We start from the raw sequence: 23,335 nt of genomic DNA, 5'->3' as shown, positions 1-23,335 counted from the left end.
CAGTTACAACTTTCCTTTTATTACTGGTCCTTTTTGTTTTGTTTGGGCTATACCCAGCAAATGCTCAGGACTTCCTCCTGGCTCTGTGCTCAGGGATTACTCATGATAGGTTCCAGGGACCCTCTGGAGTGACAGGATGGAACCCAGGTTGGTCACGTACAAGGCAAATGCTACTGCTGTACTATCTCTCAACCCTACTGATGTTTCCTAATGAAGAAGATGTGTCTCTTGAAAGCTCCCAGTGATGCAGAACTCCACACTGACTGGCCTCCAATCAATGTGGTCTGGAGCGTAGTAAGGACCATCGGTGCCTGGAATCCTGGGGCAGCCTCAGCTAGTTTTCCAGCGAAGCAGGCTTCCAGTTGCCTTGAGAGTTTCCTAAGATGGGCATACTAGAAGTTTGAAACTATACCTATACTAAAACACAGAGAGAGAGAGAGAGAGAGAGAGAGAGTTTTAAACAAGTAATAAAAAAATATATCGCCCTTATTTTTTTCCTCTGCCAAGCCAAACCCCATGTACTTTACCAAGCAACTGCCTGTGTACCAGTGTGCTTATTGTGTTTTTAGCTTCTTTAGAAAGGCATTTGAAAATGGTTTTATGAACCATGTTGAAATTACTGTAGTATATTGAAAAATGTAAGTTTGTAACAAGGAAGTTCACAATCCAGTAGAACTTTGTGTATGAGAATAATTCTAGCCTCTATACTGACAGTAGTTTGATTTGTTTTTTTAAATTCCTGAAAAGGTAAAATCACACTGGCTGTATTTATGAAATCACCTTAATTTTTGCTTTTAATTTCTTACTTCATTTTAAAAAATATGCTAGGGGGAGGGCTGGAGAGATAGTACAAGGGTTAGGGCACTTGCCTTGCACACATACAATCCAGGTTCAATCCACAGCATTCTGGATAGTCCCCTGAGTACCACATGGTATGGTAACAAAACAAGACAGAAATCTGTTTGTTTTTATTTGCAGACCAGAAGCTTTGTATGCAGCTGTAAACAAGAAACCTACCTCCACAGCCTATACAGTTGGAGAAGGTAAGCTTTTGCCAGTTTGTAAATTAAAATTTGACTTCCCATAGTTGTTATTCAACTTCCTTCAGTGGGTTTAAGTGAGGTTAGGAAACCCTGCCCCTCTTTATTTCATGTGAATATGGAGGGTAGAGGGGAAACTGGCTAAAAATCCTTACCCTGTTTAGAAGACTGACACTGAAAATTCAGCAGAGACTGCCTCACTAGACAGATGAGAAATGAAAAGTGTTGTAATTAGATAACATAAAGGTTTGGTTTTTTGGTTTTTTGAGCCCCAAGATGCTCAGTTCCTCGATCTGCACTCAGGAATTACTCCTGACAAGACTCAGGAGATCAAATTCGGGTCAGCTATGTAGAAGGCAAGCACCCTGCCCATTTGCTGTCGTTCCAGCCCCAGCATAAAGATTTCTGTTTTCCTATTTTCATATGTAGATTATAAATGTATGAGATAAGGAATTTCCATACACTTATGTTCACAAATTTCATTGTAATTCTAGTGTTCCATATAAATGATCAAGTAGGATTTGAAATCTAGATATACTTTATCATGAACATTACAAAGAAATTTTCCATAACCCTCTGTATTAGATTTATATGTTATTATTAATTGGGGGGGGGTTCAGGGACTATTCCCATCTGCATGCTTGGGGACATTACATTTCTAGTGGGGCCAGGGGTAGCTGGGTCTTCTGCGTGTGGAGCATACACTCCACCCTTGGAGCCTCCTCCCTGCCCTCCGTCAATTATTTTGAGTATGGTAGCCTGCTGAAAAATGCAAGATCATCTACACTGATTTTAGACATTATTTTTAATAATCACTTAGGCTTAAAGGTAAATTCTGTGTTTCCAATTTAATATTCAAATTAGTTGAGTATTGGGCTGGAGTGATAGCACAGCGGGGAGGGCGTTTGCCTTGCACGCGGCCGACCCGGGTTCGAATCCCAGCATCCCATATGGTCCCCTGAGCACCGCCAGGGGTAATTCCTGAGTGCATGAACCAGGAATGACCCCTGTGCATTGCCGGGTGTGACCCAAAAAGCAAAAAAAAAAAAACAAATTAGTTGAGTATTAATACATTTTTAATGACAAAAAATTAGTACTTTTTAAAGTCATTTTTAAAAATCAGTTTAATGATGGGCCAGTGTGAAGGTACAGCAGGTTGTGTATTTGCCTTGCAGATGGCCAACCCAGGTTCGATTCCCAGCACCCCAGGCAATGTCAGGAGTAAACCCTGAGCACCACTGGGTGTGCCCCCCCAAAATAATAATAATAAGTTTAATAGTAAGTATTGAGCAGTTTACTTAAAATCTAGTATGTTAGTGATTCTACCTGAAATATGCAAAAAGTAGTACAGTGAGCCTGCTGAGAGCCCACCAGAATGGGAAGGAGAGACATGCAGTTGTCAAGGGCCATAACAAGTGATCAGATGCTCAATATTGAGTCAGAACTATGAATCCGCAAAGATGGCATTGTGAAATTATCTTAAGTGAGCTTGAGCTTGCATGTACCCAAGGAAGAGAGTTTCTGTGGACATGGATGAGGGATTAGCCATGAGCTGAAGCACGTGGAAGGAGGAGGGACATTAGGAAGCCTGCGAGGGGGACAGGCCCCTCCTGGTGCAGTGTGTCACAGCCCTGCAGGCCTGGTCTTTGGCTTTATGAAATCAGCCACATTGAGTAATGCTGCAGACATGAATAGAAAAGAGGTTCACTGTGCAAATCTTGTCTTCTCCATTTTATGAGAAGAAATTAGTGATGAAAAATGAAGAAATCAAGTTTCTTGTTAGCGGATATTTGGAAAAAAAAAAAAAACCACCCCACTAGAAAAGAATGAAAAAGAGAGCCAGAACCAATAGTGCAGAGAGACCAGGGTTTCATCCCCATGACTTCATATAGTCCCCTGAGCCCCACCAAGAGTTAACCCTGAGGAGGCTGGAGCAATAGCACAGCAGGTAGGGCGTTTGCCTTGCATTCAGCCAACCCAGGTTCGATTCCCAGCATCCCATATGGTCCCCCGAGCACCGACAGGGGTAATTCCTGAGTGCAGAGCCAGAAGTAATCCCTGTGCATCACCAGGTGTGACCCAAAAAGAAAAATAAAAAAGAGTTAACCCTGAGCACAGAACCAGGAATAAACTCTGAGCACTGCTAGGTATGGCCTGAAAACCCAAAATATAAAGGGAAGGAGGAGGCACTTCTAAAACTGGGTATTTACTGTTTCTTCTAAGTGATAGTAATAACAGGAATAAAAAATACAGCCAATAAAAAAATTTTAAATACTTTCCTTATACCCACTCTTTCGTTAACAAATATATATTTAAATTATCCTGTGCGGAGCACTGGAAACCTGGTTTGTCGGCCTGAGGGCAACTCAGTAGTGAGTATATCAAGAACTTAGACTAAAATATATTTGATGTAAGAAAGTTAGATTAAAATTTTCATATCTTGTTTCTCTGTCATGACACTAATAGCTTTTTGGATTTTGTTGAGTGTTTTGGGGGTGGGGACTGGTTTTTTAATTTGAGTTTTGGGCCACACCTGACAGTGCTCAGAGGCTGCTCATAGCTTAGTGCTTCAGGGTTTCTCCTGACGGACTCGGGGGACTGTACGTGTGACTGAGGAATGAACCTGAGTCCCCTGCATGCCAAATATCATGTCTCTCTGAGCCTCTATTTGTAGTTTTGGGTTAATTCTGTGACATGATGATAATGATGATGATATAGTTAGAAAACACATAAAGACTTACATTAAAAATGTTTTTCTTTAAAAAAAATTATTTATTTATTTATTTATTTATTGGTTTTTGGGCCACACCCAGAGATACTCAAGGCTTACTCCAGGTACTGCATTCAGGGGTCACTCCTGGCAGTGCTCAGAGGACTATATAGAATGCCAGGGATCAACCGTGGGTCAGCTGCATGCAAATCAAGCACCATGCCTGCTGTATGTACTGTCTCTCCAGCCCCGCTAAGAAATTATTAAATGCCTCGTTTCTTATTTCTAACTTCAGACTTCTTATATTGGGTTTCCTTAAATCACACAGTTTTTTATAATGGATTTAAGGATTGATGTGTTTCTTTTTCCTTGCATAATCTTAAAACTAAAGTCAATTCTTTGATTTTTTCTTTACAGAGTATATTGCACTTTATCCATATTCAAGTGTAGAGCCTGGAGATTTGACGTTTACTGAAGGTGAAGAGATATTGGTCACCCAGAAAGATGGAGAATGGTGGACAGGAAGTATTGGAGCTAGAACTGGGATTTTCCCATCAAATTATGTCAAGCCAAAAGATCAAGAGGTAGTTGTTTTGCTAGACACAGAATCATTCCATTTTTTTCATTTGTTTTGTGTTTGGGCCATATTCAGTGATGCTTAGAGCTTACTCCTGGCTCTGTGCTCCAGGATCACTCTTGGCAGGCTCAGGGGGACCATGTGGAGGGTCGAGGATTGAACCTGAGTCTGCCACATGCAAAGCAAGCATCCTACCCACTGTCCTATCACTCCAGCCCTCTCCATTTTTGATCAGCATTCAGATTTGGGTTTTTTTGTTCTTCCTATTTCTTACTGTTGTTGTGGAGCCACACCCAGCTGTACTGTGGGGACACATGGTATAAGGGATTGAACCAGGGCATCTTTTACCTCTTAGATACATGCCAGCCTGATTCCCACATGAAGCAGATTCTTGAATATTGTTTTGGTCAGACTGCCCTAAGTATTTAAGTTCCCAATAAAGTAAGGGTTTTAGGAATCCTCTTCAGAGAGAGAAATGAAACAGGACTTTATAAAATTCTAAAAACTGAGAGCCATTGTTTGGACTGGGTCACATGATAGCAGAGGTTAGGTGACAGTTCCGATTCGGGGATGCTCCCAAGGACCCACTGTAAAGGAGTGTGCATGTTTCCTCTCTGAGGCTGGGACATTCTCATGACCCAGCCTACAGTTTGAATTCCTGCATCTTTCCACCCTACCTCTCCTAGGATAGAGTTCAGGAATTGTTGGGGGTGTTTTTGTCTTTGTCTGGGGTCCACAGACAGCTATGCTCAGGGCTTACTCCTGACTCTGCACTCAGGGGTCACTCCTGATGGAAAATCATCTGAGAGGATCCTGAGGATTAAGCCTGGGTCGGCTGCATGCAAGGCAAATCCCCTACCTGCTATCCTATCTCCCGGCCCCCCCCACAGTAAATATTGGTAATATGTGAACCCTTGACTAGCATCAGCTGCATCAGCGCTTTCACTGTGTGTCCGCTCAAAAAACAGCTCAAGCCAGGGCCAAGGATCACGTGGTAAAACAAATGCCTGGCTTTGCCACTCAGCTGGGGTGACCCATAGTCACCCCTGAAGGATGGTGTGACTACAACGGGAAGGAAAGGGAGAGGCAAGAAGATGAAATGTGTAGTGCTGGAGAGAGCGCGGAAAGCTGGAGCCCTGGGTTCAGTCCCCAACAGTGCGTGGTCCCCTGAGCACCCACAGGAGTGACAGCCCCTGAGTACACCTGCCCCCAAAAAAAGAAAATTAAATTTTAACTTTCTCCAGTTTCTTGTTTGTTTTCCTAAAAGGAAGAAACCCGGTTGACTCAGTATATCTTGTAAATCAAACAGATTTTACCTGCTTCTGATGTGTAGGTTTTTTTGATTAGGTCAGATTCAAAAGAAACATGTCAAAAAAAAAAAAACACCTCTTTTAATAAAAACATTGCTTCCACTGCAACAGGAACACAGCTCACATACACCTTGACACATACTGAACACATGTATTGTATGTGGTGGGCTCTGGTACTAATTCCTCTAATAAATAGGGTATATTTGATGAGATAATCATGTTTAATATTCAGAAAAGGTCCCAAAAAAGAACTTGAGGTCTGAGTATGTGGCTCAGTGACAGAACTGCAAGACAGGGAGAAAAAAAGGAACTTAATTCCTGTTAAGTCCATGACTCTCAGCAACTACTTGATGTGTAGCAGACCAGATCTCCCCGAAGCACTGGTGGCTCAACTTATTTGGCTAATATAAAATAAATGGTAATTCTGATATTCATTTAAAGAGACCAGAATCCTGGGAATTACAGATTTCTAATTGCTAATGACCTTCGTGTTTTCACATCTGGACTCTTGAGAAATGATTGATCAATGTATTTTCTTTACAGAGTTTTGGGAGTGCTAGCAAATCTGGAACATCGAGCAAAAAACCTGGTATGTATAATAATGAAGCTGAAAACTCACTTTATTGTCTACTGCAGTGTTGAATTCATAATTTCGGGTATTTTCCCCCTTTGCAGAGATTGCTCAAGTAACGTCAGCATATGTGGCTTCTGGTTCTGAACAATTGAGTCTGGCACCAGGGCAATTGATATTAATTCTGAAGAAAAATTCAAGTGGTTGGTGGCAAGGGGAGTTGCAGGTAATGAGTTTGAAAATTTATCTATCTCCACCCCCCTTTTTTATATTGCATTAAATTTTATTTTATACTTGGATCTCATTATGGTAATAATCACGTCTTACCTGTCATTAATAAAACTTTTAAAGCATTTTTATGTTAATATATTATGGAGTTTATATGAAATAGGTAAAGCCTACATATATAAATTTTCCCCCTATACTTTATGTATCACAGCAGAGCCTGGCAAGCTCCCCATGGTGTACTTGATATGCCAAAAACAGTAACAATAATAAGTCTCATTCCCCTGACTCTGAAAGAGCCTCCAATATGGCACTGTTGGGAAGGACAAGTAAGGAGAGACTGCCAAAATCTCAGGGCTGGGATGAATGGATATGTTACTGGTGCCTGCTCAAGCAAATCTATGAACAACGGGATGACAGTGATACAGTGATATAAAAGTAGCACTGTAGTACTGTTGTCCCATTGTCATGGATTTGCTCAAGTCTCCATTGTGAGACTTGTTGTTACTGTTTTTGGCATATTGAATACGTCACAGGTAGCTTGCCAGGTTTGCCCAGGCAGGCGGGATACTCTCAGTAGCTTGCCGGGCGCTCCGAGAGGGACGGAAGAATTGAACCGGGGTCGGCTGCGTGCAAGGCAAACGCCCTACCCACTGTGCTTTCACTCCAGTCTGTTATAAAGGTAACATACATTTATTTAATAAATAAATCATTTAAAATCACTTGCACTGCAGTGTCACTCAGTGGTAGAGAACATGCCTGGCATGCCTGAGACCCTGGGCTTGACTCTTCACACACTGCATGATTCCCCAAGTACCAGTGGGAGTCACACCCACTCCCCGCCCAGTTCCCCCCCAAAAAAAACACCAAACCAGAAATAGATCCTGAGCACCACATAGTGTAGCCAAAACAAAAAAAAAGGGCCCGGGGCTGGAGCGATAGCACAGCGGGTAGGGTGTTTGCCTTGCACACGGCCGACCCGGGTTCGAATCCCAGCATCCCATATGGTCCTCTGAGCACCGCCAGGAGTAACTCCTGAGTGCAGATCCAGGAGTAACCCCTGTGCATCGCCAGGTGTGACCCCAAAAAAAAAAAAAGACAACAAAATATAAGTGAAAATGAGCCCAGGAACACATGTATGGGGCAGTCAGGAGAGTTCCCAGCTCAGAGTACTCAGCCCTGTCCTGTGGAGTCCTGGCGCTGTCATCAGTGTCAAACAGTACAGGAGGAGCGTTGCCAGCCAAGGAGGCTCACTGAAGCCTTGGTGCATAGAGGGTTTTTGATTTGCTTTGTTTGTTTGAGGGCCGTACCCAGCACTGCTCTGCGCCCAGGAATCACTCCTGCAGTGCCTGGGGAACTATATGGGATGCTGGGATCAGCCGCATGCAAGGCAAGTGCCCTACCCATTGGACTATCTCTCCGGGCCCGGCATTCAGAGTTTTTATTGGGGCTCTTGTGGTTGAGTGCCCATGTCATGAATTCTGCCTCCAGTTCCTCCTGAGGATGAGTGGATTGTGCATGACCCAAAGTTCAGCTCCCAGTATAAGTCACAGTGTTACAGACTAATTGGTCACGGTCCCAGGAAAACACTCTAGAGTCAGGATTGCGAGATGGTCTCCCCACGGCCAGAGGCAAGAGCCAGAGCTCTCTTTAGCAAGCTTTGATTCTTTTTTGTTCTTGTCTTTTTTTTTTTCTTTTTGGGTCACACCTGGCGATGCACAGGGGTTACTCCTGGAATCGAACCCAGGTTGGCCGCGTGCAAGGCAAACGCCCTACCCGCTGTGCTATTGCTCCCCCCTTGTTCTCGTCTTAATGGCAAATAAGTGACATAAATTACTAAGAGCAGCACTAAAGCGGGTAGGGTACTTGGCTTGCACATATGAGTGCCAGGAGTGATACCTGAGCACAGAGCCAGGAGAAAGCCCTGGGCACTGCCAGGAGTAGTGACTGTGCTACTAAAACAATGCAACCAAGGTGGGGGAGGGTAGAGGGATATTGTAGGGTTTAAGGCATCTTCCTTACATGTGGCCAAACTGGGTTCAGTCCCCCACAACCCTGTGATTTCCTGAGCCCACCAGGAGTAGTCCCTGAGCACAGAATGCCGAGGAGTGTGGCCAAGAATATAATAAATTACTTGGAGGTATATACAGTAAGAATTTGATGAGTGCATATGTTGTAAAACAATCACCAGAATAAATCTACTAACATCTATCACCACACGTAATTAGAATTTGCTTTCTTGGGGCTGGAAAGACAGCTCTTCAGTCTGAGTGCATGCTTCGCTTGTCGGAGACCCTGGTTCAACCCCCAGTATCAGACAGTACCCTGAGCACTGGAACGACCCCTGGGCACTGCCAAGTCTGACCTAAAACTTTTCTTGTGATGAGAACATTTAAGATCTCAGCAACTTTTACTTACTGTATTATTTCTATCCTCTTTCGGTGTCAGGCAAATGAGGTCCATTGTTGTTGCTGTTCTTGGCATATCGAATACACCACGGGTAGCTTGCCATGCGGGCGGGGTACTCTCGGTAGCTTGCCGGGCTCTTCGAGCTCTATGGGCTCTGTGCTGGAAATTACATCCCCAGGACATATTTATTTGGGGCCTTAGGGGCCATATCTAGCAGCACCAGGGGCTGCTCCTGACTCTGTGATCAACGTTTAGGGGATCATATGAGGTGCTGGGTATCAAATAGGGGTCAGCCAAATGCAGGACAAATGCTTTATCCCCTGTACTATCTTTCTGACCCCAGACTTACTTGTTTTATAAGAGGAAATGTGTTCTTTTTGAACACCTTCCTGTATTTAAATTCTTTACTACACAGCCAGGAGTTTTCTAATGTTTTGTGTCTCAATAATTGCTTTTAATCTCATCTTTCATGTGCCTTTTGTTAACTTTACAGGCCAGAGGGAAAAAGCGGCAGAAAGGATGGTTTCCTGCCAGCCACGTGAAGCTTTTGGGTCCAACTAATGAAAGAACGACACCAGCCTTTCATCCTGGTATGGAAGTGGGTTATCTTGTGCTTTAGAGTTTTTAGTAAAACTCAGCAGTGTCTTAGGTTAGCTGACCAGATGGACAATCCTAGGCATATACTTGGGGTTGGGCCTACCCCAGTTTGATCCCTCGAGCCTCAGGACCCTCCAAGTCCTGCAGCTGTGGCCCTCGTGGTCCCTGGCACCTCAGAACCTCGGCAACAGAGACATCCTCAGACTGTAACATTCGGTAGGGCCGACTGGGCTCCAGACCCCCTGAGCACTGCTTGGCCCCTGCCCTGTCCCCAAATACGCATAACTTTCTCTGCCTGAGAGCACTGAGAATATCCATAAGTGTTGTTCAGTGATGCTTGACAGTTGTCAGAGTGCAATCCCTTCACACCATCAGACTCTCTTAGAAGCAGTTCTGGGCTGGCAGTAGGGCTCGGCAGGGTGCCTCTGGATCCCTATGGAATTTAAGCATTTGGTCCTGGTAGTAGTAAATCACGTGAATTCTTTTATCTTTCTCCGGCAGTATGTCAGGTGATCGCTATGTACGACTACACAGCAAATAATGAGGATGAGCTGAACTTCTCCAAGGGACAACTTCTCAATGTCTTGAACAAAGATGACCCTGATTGGTGGCAAGGAGAAATCAATGGGGTGACGGGCCTCTTTCCTTCAAACTATGTTAAGATGACAACAGACTCAGACCCAAGTCAGCAGTGTGAGTAGTTCCGACTATTTACCTCTTGTGCCAACACTTGTCTCCACCACCGCCATTGCTTATCCTTCTGGGTCAGCTCTTACACGCGGCAGATGGGATTAGTGCTAAGGAGAAAGAACAGGACCACTTTTCTCCAGGCCTGGCGTTACACTGCTTGACTTTTATACTTTTATCCTAGCTTCAGTTTGCCTTGCACACAGCCAGCCCAGGTTTGATCCCGGGCATGCCATATGGTCCCCTGAGCATTGGTGGGTGTGGCTTCCCCTCCCTGACAAAATAGTGTTCATTGATCAAAATCTCCAGAGGTGATTTTTCATAGATAGAAACCTTACACCAGAAGAGATACTGAATCAAAATGTGTCGCTGTTTCAAGCACAAGGGTCGAGATCTCAAAGCATGAAATTGGAGTTACATAAAACTACCTCCTGTAGAGACCTCAGTTTTATTTGACAGTAACGTAGCATTAATGATAAATTGTACAAGCAGTACTTGGAAATACTGTTCACACTTGTAAAAGTGACTGTCACCCTCCAACTTTTGATTTTTTATTTATTTTTCCACAAAATGCATCATGATTTGTATTTTATCATACTTTTAAAATTAGCATTAATTACCAAGACCATAGTAATGGCTAACCAGTCCAAGCTACGGTACACTTATGATTCAGTGCCAGTTTTAAGAATTTAATACCATAATTTTGAAATACTAATATGGCTTAATTTTACTTTAGAACTTATAAAGACAGTTCCTCGGAGCTTCTATCCTTTAGTGACAGTAACTAGATTTCTCAATTTGGGAGTAAGAGGAAATCAGTTCTGTGGTTTGAACATTGTTAACAGTATTTCAGGGTTTGGGGAAGGCTGTAGAAAGATGGTAACAATTTGGGTTACGAAAAATGAATGACTGTGTTTACAGGCCACCTCTGGTTTGGCAGTTTGAGGTGATTCCCTGTGGGGCCTGGGAGAGGAAGAGACATTTCAGCCCTGTAGGGTTTCAGTCCTGGGCTAGCAAACCAAGAGGGTTTCTTGGCTAGCTATATCTTTATTGGATGAAAACTCTTGCCATTTCTATAATGCAAAGTTGTGATTTTCCCAAAATTTTTGGTTGTTTTATTTTTTTCCAGTGGTAGAACACTTTCCCTCCCCTCCTCCCCCAATTACATCTCGTAAAAACTTTAGGGTTGGAGAGATAACAGTAAGATGCTTGGTGACATACAGCCGACCCTGATTCAGTCCCTGGCACATGCTCTTCTAGGACACCTCCAGGAGTGATACCCGTGAGCACAGAGTCAGGAGTAATCCCTGAATGCAGCCGGATATGGCCAAAAAGCAATAACAAGCAAACAAAATGTGTAAAGGTCTTATAAAAGCTATTCTAAAGGAAGGACAGCCGGAAGGCCGCCCCAAGCGTTCCCTTCCCTCTTTCTACCTGCTCCAGGACAGTCCTTTCAGGTTCCCTGGGGATAATTTTTAACTTATTTTGCTAGAGAAATTTATTTCATTCAAGATAGTAACAACCTCCTAGAAAAATTATCTTTCCAGAAAGTTAATTGAAAACATGTTATTCTTCAGCAACATATAGGTGAAAGCCCTAGGTCTGGTTGTCACAACATGTTTGTACATGAATGCTGAAGAACATAGATTGCCAGGGACCAGGGAGGTAGCTCAGAGGACCAGCATATGTGCCTGCATGCACAGGCCTTAGCATCACACGATCTCACTAACACCACTGGGTGTCATCTTGGGGCGTCCAGCACTACTGGGAACAACCCCTCCCCCCAAGGGAAAAAAAACACAGGAAATTGAATTGTCATAGCCCTGGGACACATTTGCCTTGGAAATTGCTTTTTGCTAAAAATGCCTCATCTTTTAGTGTGGGAAGAACCAGCCCAGAGATAGGCAACAAGTCTAATACGCAAAACCTGAATAGACTCCTATAGAAAGGGAAATAGCCACAACCCACGCTGCTCAGTCCACTGGCCACTAAGTACATGTAGCCTTAAACACTTGAAGTATGACTAGTATTTAGGCTGGAGCAATAGTCCAGCAGGCAGTCCAGCAGGCAGTGCAGCTTTGCCTTGCATGTGACTAACCCAGGTTCCATCCCTGGCATCCCATCTGGTCTCCTAACCACCACCAGGAGTAATTCCTCAGTGTAAAGCCAGAAATAACGCCTGAGTATCACTGGATGTATCCCTCTCCCCCCAAAAATATGGCTAATGTTATCAAGATACTCAATTTTTATTTTAACTGTGAGAATATGGACATAGATAGTTGTCACTAGTGGGAATGGAGCTGGATAGAACAAGTCTAGAAGGATAGCTAATTTCAAGCTCTCCTGAATGAAAAAGGAAATAGCAACATTGGAACACAGAAATAAGAAAAGGAAAAGTCATTCATCAGTCACTGCTGACCAGGGTAAATTCTAAAGGGAAAAAGTTCTCCATGTGCCTTCGATTTTATTAAGGTATTTTTGAGTTTTATATTGATATTCTTCACTCTTTGGATATTCACTCGTTTGTTGTAAGTATCCTCTGAGTGTCTCCATCGGCATAACTATTTTAGGAATACAGACATGAAAAGCAGCTATTCTAACTAGCTGTAACCTTTAGATCAGGGAGGGGGAGTCTTTTCTCCAAGGGGCCATTGTGATACTTGGAACATCACCTACAGGCTTTAAATAACAGGCAGAGGGCCCGTGGGCCAATGTTTCCCATCCTGATTTAGATCATGCAACATATGCTAAATCCATGTTTAGAAAAGTCTTCACAGAGAGGATTTGGGACTAAAGGCTAAGTAAGATTAGTGCACCAGAAAGGCATGTATTGGGACTGAAGAGAAGAGGGTATTGGGGGAGGCACTAATTATTTCCGTGATACTTTTCACCTATTGAGAACTGGGGAGGCTGGATGTTCAGGAGGTGGTTTTAAAATAGCAGTTGAGGGGCCAGAGCAATAGCACAGTAGGCAGGATGCTTGCCTTGCGTGTGGCTGACCTGGGTTTGATCCCCAGCATCCCATATGGTCCCTGGATCCTACAAGGGGTGATCACTGAGTGCAGAGCCAGAAGTGACCTCTGAGCACTGCCAGATGTGGCGCCAAGGCAGTAAAATAGGAGTAGTTTTAAAACTTTGTTCTGAAATGATTATCAGTAACTTATCTACTACCATGTTTGGCTAATGAGTATGATTCACTTTTTTCAGTTTTGTTATGTCTAAAAACCGAGTACTTTATTGTTGGCCAAAGGTCCATCAAGCACCCTGAAATAAAAGCAGTTCAGCAGCTGTGGGGACCATTTCAATTTGATTTTTCGGAGGATGTTTGTGCTCCTCTAAAAATAATGCCTAGAGCAGCTCCCCAACCGGCACCGCCAAGTGTGGCCCAAACAAACAGAATTGCTGTGGTCTCCTCAAAGAGCAAGTAGAGATGATTATCAGAAATTGAAGAGTCATAATTGCATTTTTTAAAGACAATAAAGAATGGGGTAATTATATTGATAGCTATGGAATTTACTCACATGTGTTTACATTTATAACAAAAGATTATGGTTAATGATAAAATGCTTAGCCCAGGACAGAACCCTGCGTATGGCCAACCCATGCTCACTCAATCCCTGCCACCCCATCTGGTCCCCTCCCTGGGCGTCACCAGGGGTGGACCAAAAACCAAATATAAGATAAAATATTAAAAAAAAAAAAAGAAAGAAAGAAATACCTAACACTAAAAATTAGGAATTGACTTGAAATTGACATTGTAACTACCCATGTTTTTAGAAATGAGTTGTCTGCTTAAATTCTTTGTATGAGTCAGTAGAATCTAGCTATCTTTTAGATCACTTTTTGTGTTTTTTGCCCTTACAAGTATTAGTTTCATCTTACTGTGTAATTAGGGTATTTCTTTAAAGGTTGAGAAACAGTGCAGATTTGTTTAATTGATGCTGCATGTCTTAAGTCAAGATTTTTTTCTCACCCACTTAATTTGCATTATGTTCATTTTTTTCCTCATTTTTCTTTTCGTAGGACCCAGTGTTGTCTTCCAGTGTGAAAGCTCCCCAGAGACCCACTATCCAAGCTTGACTGTAGCGTGGAGGCAGGGCGGAAGCCCTGGCCAAAAATCTCCTACACAGTTCACTAACTTCCTTCGAATGTTAGAGCCAATGGGGATTATTTCTTTGTGTTTCTGATTTACAGCTGAAATTGATTTGTAACAAGTTAAAGGATAGTGGGTCTTTGTGTGGCTTTCCCTGCTGTTCACGCTGGCATCCTTGAGCATTTTTTTTCTTGTTTGAATCTGGCGATTCTAGGTCGTTTCACGCACGTTGACTGCCCTGACGTGGTGGGAGTTCAAACACACAAAGACCCACTATTTGCCCCCAACTGTCCTGGCTGGTTTGGAATGGGCTGCCGCTGCCATGCTCTCTAATGTTACCGCAATGTGTATATTCATTAACTCAGATAAAATCTGCTTCTGTTCTGCTGTTATGTTTGATCTAACCCTAATCACAGTGAGCTCTTAATTGGTTCAGTACGTGATTCGCTCCCCAAATATGCACTGTTCATGACTTTCTAATATGCCGGTACCAGTACCACTGTTTAAAACGTGTCCAAAGTGCAAGCACTAGAGACAGCTCTATCTCTTATTTTCTGAGGACTTTGAGTGGGAGCAATGACACAGGGTTGGGAAGGAGGCTCTTTTCTCCTCATGGGAAGTGCCCTGTGCAGCCACGACGGCTCCTTCCTCGGGCTCTCTGTGCTCTGATGGCGCGAAGGAGACATGGGCTGTGGCAGTTAGTCACTGCCGTAGTGATGAGCTGAACACAGACTGCTCTTGAGGAATGAAAGCCCCGAGACTTTGAGATAGGAAACTTCCCTAGCTTAAACAACACTGATGGCTAGGATTTTTTTTTTTTTGAAGTCAGAATTCACATTACCTGTTTCAATTTGCTTACTACATGTCTTAGGTCACAAAGGATGCTGGTTGGCATTTTTCCTTACGGTATTTAGTAAAAATCATAAGAACTCCTTCAAGAGTTTAGATGTCCCTGAAGCACACTGGCCGGCTTTACCTTGTTGAGAGAGAAGAGTAGAGCAGGTAGGGTGCTTGCCTCTCCTGCAGCAGGGAACATAGGGTCCCCTTGAGCCTGCGAAGAGTGATCCCAAGTAGGAAGACAGGAGTAAGCCCTGAGCCCTGCCAGGTGTGCCCCCTCCCCACCAAAAATAGAAAAGAAGAATTTGAGGGAAATAAATGATGTGAGAGCTTCATTCCTTTATGTTCCTGAAGCCACTTTGAGACTTGAAGATTGGCCTTGCCTTGCCAAGTTCTCTGGTCAGTATCTGTTGGCTAGCCCTACTTGGGCATGGATGTTTTCTTCTTTTCCTTCAGCAGAAAACACTTCAAAGATAAGCATCACTGATAATGTTTATAAATGTGAGAACTTACACATGTGAGCATATTAGCTGAAACAAAGAGGCGAATCTAGCAAACAGTATTAAACTAGAGTTGAAAATCAGTGAGACATTTATGCAATTTAAAATGTTTACACACTGCAGTGCAATCTACTGTTGATTGATGAATGTCAGAGTATTATCAGGAAAACTGTACATACAGCCAGTCTTTCCTCACAGAGTTCTTAGAGAAGAGGGAACTTTTTTTTATATCTCTGAGTTTAAGTTAGAGGCATATTTTGTGCAATATTTATGTTATGTGCCTATCATTATGAATGATTACAGTCGCATATCGCTTGAATCATAATTTGACCATGCTTGAGAAAGAATCAGAAGTTTAGTTGGATCTTCACAAAGTCCAGATGTCTGTGTTCTGAAATACCCACACCCCTTGGACCACGTGGCTCCCTGAAACAGGGATTTCTAGTTCCTACACTGCCTCCTTTTGTAACCTTTGCCATCCTTGTAAACTTTTATGAAATGTGACATTAGTAGGACAGCAATAACGTCACCTCACAGGTAGAGAACAGGTTTGTCTGCTGCTGCTGGGGGGACGGGTGGGACGCCACCCAGCCTGTGGGGGCTGGATCCTGCCTTCTGTTTTCTGAACTGTCTGCTCTCGAACCCTTGGTTGAGTTCAAAAAAAGCACGATTACTTTAAATCCTTAGGTCAGAAATCAGATCACAGATAACAGAACAAGAGAACTTGACTCACTCAACTATAATTTTGAACTTGAACGTGTCTACTCTACTGATTAAAAACACAAGGCATTTTTATAGCTCAGATCCTCTCACTTTGACACTGATTGTTAAGATCATTAAGAATGGCATTCAGGTAGTGCTTAGCAGCTGTGATCAACTTGAAAATAATGCATTCATTGGGTACCTATGGGCTAAATCACATGACATATTTACACTGAATGTCAGCCTGGAAAATAAATTTATTGTATTTTCTAAAATATGCCTCCCCTGTAGGTATTTTGTCATTTATATGAGAGAAAGCTACTAGTAAAGGAAACTGTCTGACATAATAATAATCTAAGCCCTTTTAAAAGTGCATGCAATCCTTTGCAGTACCTCATTTCAGCCACGTCTTTGCTCTCTTCCTAATTCAGTATAAAAGGCAGCTTTCAATTTGCTTAGGAAGGAATATATGAGGAGGGGAGAGTTTGTCAGAAATATGGAATTTTAGAAGGGAATCCAAGTGAATAAAATTGAACCCTGTAGAAGGTAAAAAAGTACCAATTTATTCAAAAGTTATAAAGCCAAAGCTGATTTTTTTTTTAAGAAAATTAAAATCAACCCTAACCTTGTATAATTCCTAAAATTTAAAATGATGGAACTGGGGCTGGCGCAGTAGTACAGCAGGTAGGGCACTTGCCTTGTACACAGCTGACCTGGGTTCGATCCCTGGCATCCCCTATCGTCCCCCGAGCCCACCAAGAGTGATCCCTGAGCACAGAGCCAGGAGTACATCCTGAGCACCGCTGGGTGTGACGAACAGAAAAATGATGGAACTACTATTTTAGTGTGTTAAAATACAATATGAATGCTGATTGCTTAAAATAAAGTGGGGGAAAGAAAAGTGGAGAAAGAAATGCCAATTTCCAGTCCAAAGCTTTATTTGCCAAGTTTTCATAGAATGAATTTTACCAAGTTATAAATTCTTGTAAATAGAAACTATAATGGAAATATTAAGAGACTTTTGCCCAGAGTGGCATTATTGGATGCTGCTGTGATGCTACTGTAATGTAATAAATTATTCAATGGTTGCAAAGTGCTGTTTTTTGCCTTAAATTTTTATTTTGTGTGTCTTGAAAACTATAGTATTAAAGATATTGAGATTGTGCAAATGCTGGGCACGCTTGGCATGAGGTAATCTGTTTTTATTTTTACAAAAATTGTAACATAACTATGCAAGTGTGTTTATTAAAAGGACACAAACTACATTATTGTATCGCGTATTTCTTTTGAAGCATCCGTTAAAATTTATTTTAAGTTGTTTATATGTAGTTGTGGTTGAATTTCCTTGAGATTTCTCCTTCCTTATCAGTCTCGGGTCATAGGCCAGTGAACTACTTTATATGACAAGAGGCAGGAGAAGTTTTAAGTGGTAAGAATCAGATAGTTGAGCCGAAGAGATAGTACTGTAGGTAGGACATTTGCCTTGCACACGGCCCACCAGGTTCAATACCTGGCATCTCATATGGTCCCTTGATTAGCGCCAGGAGTGATTCCTGAGCACAGAGCCAGGAGCAACCCCTGAGCATCGCTGGGGGTGGCCCAAAAAAAAACAAAAGATAAAAAGGTTAAAGATGAGATAGTTGGTCTGAGACATATATCCTCAAAGCAACAGAAATTTTAATTTTAAAAATAAAAGAAATTTAACCTGTGGTCAGGGAGATGATCCTAAGGGTGAAGAGCAGTGCTTTTAGAAACGCACAAGACTGCTGCGAGCCCACAGGACTGCTCCCCCCAGAATCTGGCCCCTCGTGGGACCCCCCCCACAAGAAAAGAATAAAAATATAATCTAAGGTAATCATAGACTCCTGTGGCCAGTGATAAGCTAAACCCTGTGTCTTGAATCCCAAAGTCCAGAATAGGCACTATGTTCTTTACAATCCCAGCTTTTTCTAAAAATATCAGAAGGAAATTAAAAGTTAATCCTTAAGCTAGAGAGACAGTGCAGGGGTAAAGGCACTTAGCCTTGCACATGGCCAACTCCTGCACTTGCTGGAACTGCGGCTAGCACGCTTTGAGCATTTGAGAACAGCCAGGGGGGACCCCTGAGTTCCAGTGAGCCCAGAAACCTCCAGAAAACAACAAAAGTCAACCCTCATTGCAAATGTAAACACGTTTTTACTCGATAAGTCTAAAATAAGTCTTTTATAGAGACTGCGGTGAGTTCTTGTGGGAATACCGAGTTAGAGTTGGGAGTTTCAGCTTGAGTTTAAAATGTGGGTCATGGCTGGAGGGAGAATACAATGCGTAGTGCGTTTGCCTTGCACACGGCTGACCCAGGTTTGATTCCCAGCACCCCATATGCTACCCCGAGCACCACCAGCAGTAATTTCTGAGTGCAAAGCAGGCGTAACCCCTGTGCATCACCGGGTGTGACCCAAAAAGCCAAAAATAAAACTAAATAAAACATGGGTCAAGATCCAGCTAAGCATAAACAAACACTTTTTCCAAACCCTTTCCTCAGGGACTGAGGCTGGGACTCACACACTTTGAGAAGATTCCTTCTCAAAGTCAGTAAACACCCAAAAGCCCGGAAAGTCATTCAACAACCATACACTGAACCTTTTGCTTGAGGCCAGCCAGATTCCCACGTGCCAGAACAGGAAATTGAGGGTCAGCTGGCCCCAGACAATGCCTGCTGAGCAGGCCAGGTGCAGAAGCACGCCATCATAAAGCAGCTAAGCATGGCATCGAAGTTTGCCGGGTACCGTGGAAGTACAGGCAAGAAATTCCTCACGGAGCCAGACATGGGAGAATTAGAGAAGGCTTAACTGAAGGAAGCAGCTCCGCAGCTCCAGGAGCTAAGAAGTGATCCAGATGGAGGGTGGGATGGTGGAAGTAAGATAAGGGTAGGAATAGCCTGGGCGGAGGTGGGAAGGTGTGGTTAGGAGAAGTTCCTTTTTGCTAACGAGAAAGGGCAGTGCCAAGAGCAATTGAAGTTGGGGCTGGAAGGGCAGATCAAGGGGCCAAGGCCAAGTGGCTTTGCTCCTCCTGGGAATCGCCCGGAAAATGATGGTGATGCCCAAGTCCTGATTTCCAAGGCCCAGAGGGAACTCCAGGCACGGGAGTTTCTCGGCGCTCCCAGACCATTCTGGGGTTACCCACATGGGGAAAAGCGGTGAAACCATTAAGAATGAGTTCTGAAGGAAAAGAGGCAGGAGGTCGGGGGTGGGAGGGAGTGGGCGTGGAGAACAAAGGGTTTGGTTCCTGGGCTTGTATTTTGGAGAGAGGGAAGAGTAATGGGAGCACTGATAGCGGCTAGATTCAGATTTAGGGAGCTGGAGGGGGCACGCAAGAAGGTGAGTGGTTCGGACCACAAAGTACCTGTGGGACCTGGGGGTGGTAGTGCCAGTGGGTATGAAGAGAAGAGCATGAAGACGAGCCTGCTGTTGGGATGAGACAAGAGTATTTAGGGAGAAAAGTCAGAGCTTGGAGATACCAGCAGCTAAGGATTAACAAGTGGAAGGAAATCCCCACCCCCACAGAGACGGGAAGAAGAAAGAAATCATTGTGTTGACAGTGTCGTCATTTATATGAAACAGTGAGTTCTGGCTCCGCAACCAACAACTGTCCATCCATAAGAAGGAGTATTCTTTATTGAGCACCTATTTACCTGTGTGCTTTCACAGGTCCTCAAATCACTTTGTTACATTCCTTTCGCAGGTAGGAGGATTAAAGCAGATGTTAAAGGATATCTAAGAGAGGCAAGAACTACAAAGAATCCCAAAGAGGGGCTGGTGAGATAGTATAGTGGGTAGCACACTTGCCTTGCACGCAGCTGACTGAGGTTCGATTCCCTGGCACCCCATTTGATTCCCCCAAGCATTGCCAGGTGTGATCCCTGAGCACCAAACCAGTTGTGAACTGTAAGCTCAGCCAGGTGTGGCTTAGAAATTCAAAATAATAGTATCCCCGATGGTCCTGGTCCCATCTCCAGTACTATTCCCCAACAGGAAAGACTTTCTGGGACTGATCCCTGAGCACTGAGCCAGGAGTCAACCCTGAGCACCATTAGATGTGGCCTAAAGATAGATTAGCATCCAGAAAGAGAAAGTGAACTGTTTTTCTGTAATAGCTTTATTGAGCTTTAATTCCTCTTTCATTCAGGTCACCCACTGACAAGTGTACAGCTGAATGACGTTCAGTATATTCAAAATTGTGCCACTATTAATTCTAGAACATTCCATCACTTCAAAAACAAGCCTCATGCCTTTTCCCTCCTCCCCTAGGCCCTTCCCTGTGACCCTTGGCAACCACTAATAATCTGCTTCTCTGTCTCATTAGTCTTTTTATCATCTAAATAGAATCATAACGTGGGCGTGGGGGGGGGGTGATGGCCTTATTTCACATGAAATATCTTCAAGGTGCACCCACACTAGACTGAGGCTCTGTGCTTTATTCCTTTTTGTGTTTGTTTGTTTTGTTTCTGTTTTACAGAAGTAAAATACTTTTATTGCAGGAGGATACTAATTGTGAGAATGTAGAGAGAGACAAACACAAAGAGAGACAGAACAGAGACAGGCAGGGGAGGAGAGAGGGAGAGGGAGAGAGATAGGGAGAGAGGAGAGCGAGGACAGGAGGGAGAGAGAAGCCACGCATAAAGGCGTTGGTGCTGGGCGGTTGGGCAGCAACCCAGGATTGGCCTGTGCAGGCTCGCCCTCGGCCTCTGAGCCACATCCCACACGTTTCAGGTTGTTGCTTTGGTCTGGGGACTTTTCTTACGGCCATATACTCCAGTTCTGTGAATGTTCCCCATAGTTGTTTCCATACCTGATGGACATTCATTTTGCGTCCAATTTAGGTATATTATGAAACACCTGCTCTGGCCATCGTAGTTTCACCGTTTCTATTTCCACCAAATTTATTATTCTCTGACCGTTTGCAAAGTACAGTTGGCAGCCATACCCGGCAGTGCTCAGACTACTCCTGGCTCTGTGCTCGGGGGTCAGTCCAGGGGGCCACCTGCAAGGCAAGCGTCTTAATCCCTGTACCGTCTTGCGGACCTAGCTGGCCTCGGTGTAGCCTGCCTGTGGGTTCAGGGTCACACTCTGTGGCTTCACTCTGCCCCTTTTGAGCTGACGATGCCGAGTATCTTGTCAGGGACCTGTTGGCCGTTTGTCCATCTTTGGAGAAATGTCTGACTCTCTGCCTGTTTTTCAATTCAGTCCTTCCTCTTCGTAATTGATCTTGTTGTAAACTTGTAATCAGAACAGTAGATGCTGGAGGAGGTTTTTAAGAGAGATGCCTTAATGCCACTGTTAAGACTGAGATCACTGAGTCCGAGAGCGGTGACCTGAGCATCGTGGGCTCCGTGCCACCAGCTTCTGCTCAAGCCGCCTTTCCTGTCTATAGAAAGAAGACAGTCAGGCCTGGCATCTCGGATGAAATGTAGGGGGTGGAGGAGAGCTCAGTTCCGTGTCTAGCACACAGATACTGAAACCGCTCACACCAGGAAAGGCACTAAGCACCTTGGGTGCATCTCTGAGTTAATAAGCAACAGAGCTGGCAAGTGAGCCGAGATAAGACCCACGTGTGCTTGGTGCTTAGGGGACCATGCGGCACACCTGGTGAGGGGCTGTTCCGTGACGTCGCTCTCTGACCCTCCGGACCAGCTGACTAGCTCCTTTCACTGAGTCTGTGACCCTGGGCCGACTGAGTTCACTGGCCTGCGAGGCTGAGGTCTCTGTTACCTGCCACCGCGAGGGCTTTGCCAACTTTCAGACCTTTGACCCGTAGATTCAGAATTCACACTGAAAGCAATTAAGTTCTCCCCTCCACTGGCATTTGCCAAGAGCGTTGCGTGTCCAAGTGCTAGAATACTTCTGTTTCCAGATAACCAGCTAATTGGCTCTCTGATGGGTTGCAGTGGTAGAATACAGCCTGAGCGTCCCCTTCTGGGCTTATCCCAGCAAACACGTCTGCCTCGAGCCTGACAGGTGACAGAAAAGACATGAGGGTTTTGAAAGATATAATATTTGTTTTACTTTGGTTTGGTTTGGTTGAAAAGTAAAACCTTTTGGGGCCGAAGCGGTAGTACAGCGGGGAGGGCGTTTGCCTTGCACATGGTGACCCAGGTTCGAGCCCTGGCATCCTATATGGTCCCCTGAGCCCCGCCAGGAGTAATTCCTGAGTGCCAAACCTGGGTCCAGCCATGTGTGGCTCCCCAAAAATATTGAGGCAAAGAGTGGTGCTGTTATTGACCATCTCCTCTGCACCTAATTCCAGCACCACACCCGTGACCGGTATACCCACCCCCCCTCCCAGCCCCTCACACACACACACAGAGACTCAGCTGTGTGGATCAGTCCCCCATCAGGTTGCTCCCTGGCTGTGAGCCCAGGTCCCTCCCAGACTGAGAGCTCATCCTGTATCCTTCCTTCCCTCTGGCTCACTTCACACGCCATGATAGCCTCTGTGACATCCGGGTCACTCTAAAGAGCACATAGCTGATTTTTTTTTCTTTTTGGGTCACACCCAGCAATGCACAGGGGTTACTCCTGGCTCCACACTCAGGAATTACTCCTAGCGGTGCTGGGGCAGCCATATGGGATGCTGGGGATCGAACCCAGGTCGGCCATGTGCAAGGCAAACGCTGTTCTACCCGCTGTACTATCGCTCCGGCCCCCCTAGCAAATTTTTAAGAATCTAATAAGAGTGTCTCTCTTTTTGTTCCGTTTTGGGGCCACACTCGGCTGTGCTCGGGCGTACCAGGAGGTGCCGGGACCGAATCCAGGCCTTCCTCGTGCTGTACCCCTAAGTGTCCCGCCCAGAGCGTCTCTCCGTGTCTGTTAGCCGACAGGCTTTAGCCTTTTACCTTTATTGGAGCTCCTGAGTGTCGTGTTCACACTCCGTGGGTTTCATCTCTAGCATTTTCCTCGCTACCTTCTGTTCTGCCTCGTACCCACCGTCCTCGACATACTGCGTCTCTCGTCACCGTGTTCTGTGTGAACCTCGCACGCGTTATCTTTCCTTTTTCATGTGTTTGGGAGCCATATGTGGCATTTGCTTGGCACTACTGGG

At 44.3% G+C, this 23,335-nt stretch overlaps 1 protein-coding gene across 6 annotated transcripts in view; it reads left to right on the top strand.

Moving 5' to 3' along the window:
• ITSN2 (intersectin 2) overlaps window positions 1–23,335 on the top strand; it is a 129,580-nt gene that overhangs the window by 92,030 nt on the left and 14,215 nt on the right. For 5 of the 6 annotated variants that reach the window (XM_055119740.1, XM_055119745.1, XM_055119741.1 and 2 more), the window contains 6 exons: window positions 979–1,043; window positions 4,168–4,334; window positions 6,181–6,226; window positions 6,313–6,434; window positions 9,336–9,432; window positions 9,941–10,132. In XM_055119740.1, coding sequence (XP_054975715.1) covers window positions 979–1,043; window positions 4,168–4,334; window positions 6,181–6,226; window positions 6,313–6,434; window positions 9,336–9,432; window positions 9,941–10,132 — 689 coding nt within the window. Of the gene's footprint in view, window positions 1–978; window positions 1,044–4,167; window positions 4,335–6,180; window positions 6,227–6,312; window positions 6,435–9,335; window positions 9,433–9,940; window positions 10,133–14,149; window positions 17,524–23,335 lie in introns of those variants that run through there. The other variant, XM_055119746.1, reaches the window with a different exon arrangement.

This window comes from Sorex araneus, chromosome X, assembly GCF_027595985.1.
Source record: "Sorex araneus isolate mSorAra2 chromosome X, mSorAra2.pri, whole genome shotgun sequence".
In the NCBI taxonomy this organism is placed as follows: Eukaryota; Metazoa; Chordata; class Mammalia; order Eulipotyphla; family Soricidae; genus Sorex; species Sorex araneus.
The sequence above is the reverse complement of the archived record's forward strand: the minus strand, read 5'-3'. Positions and strand labels throughout refer to the sequence as shown.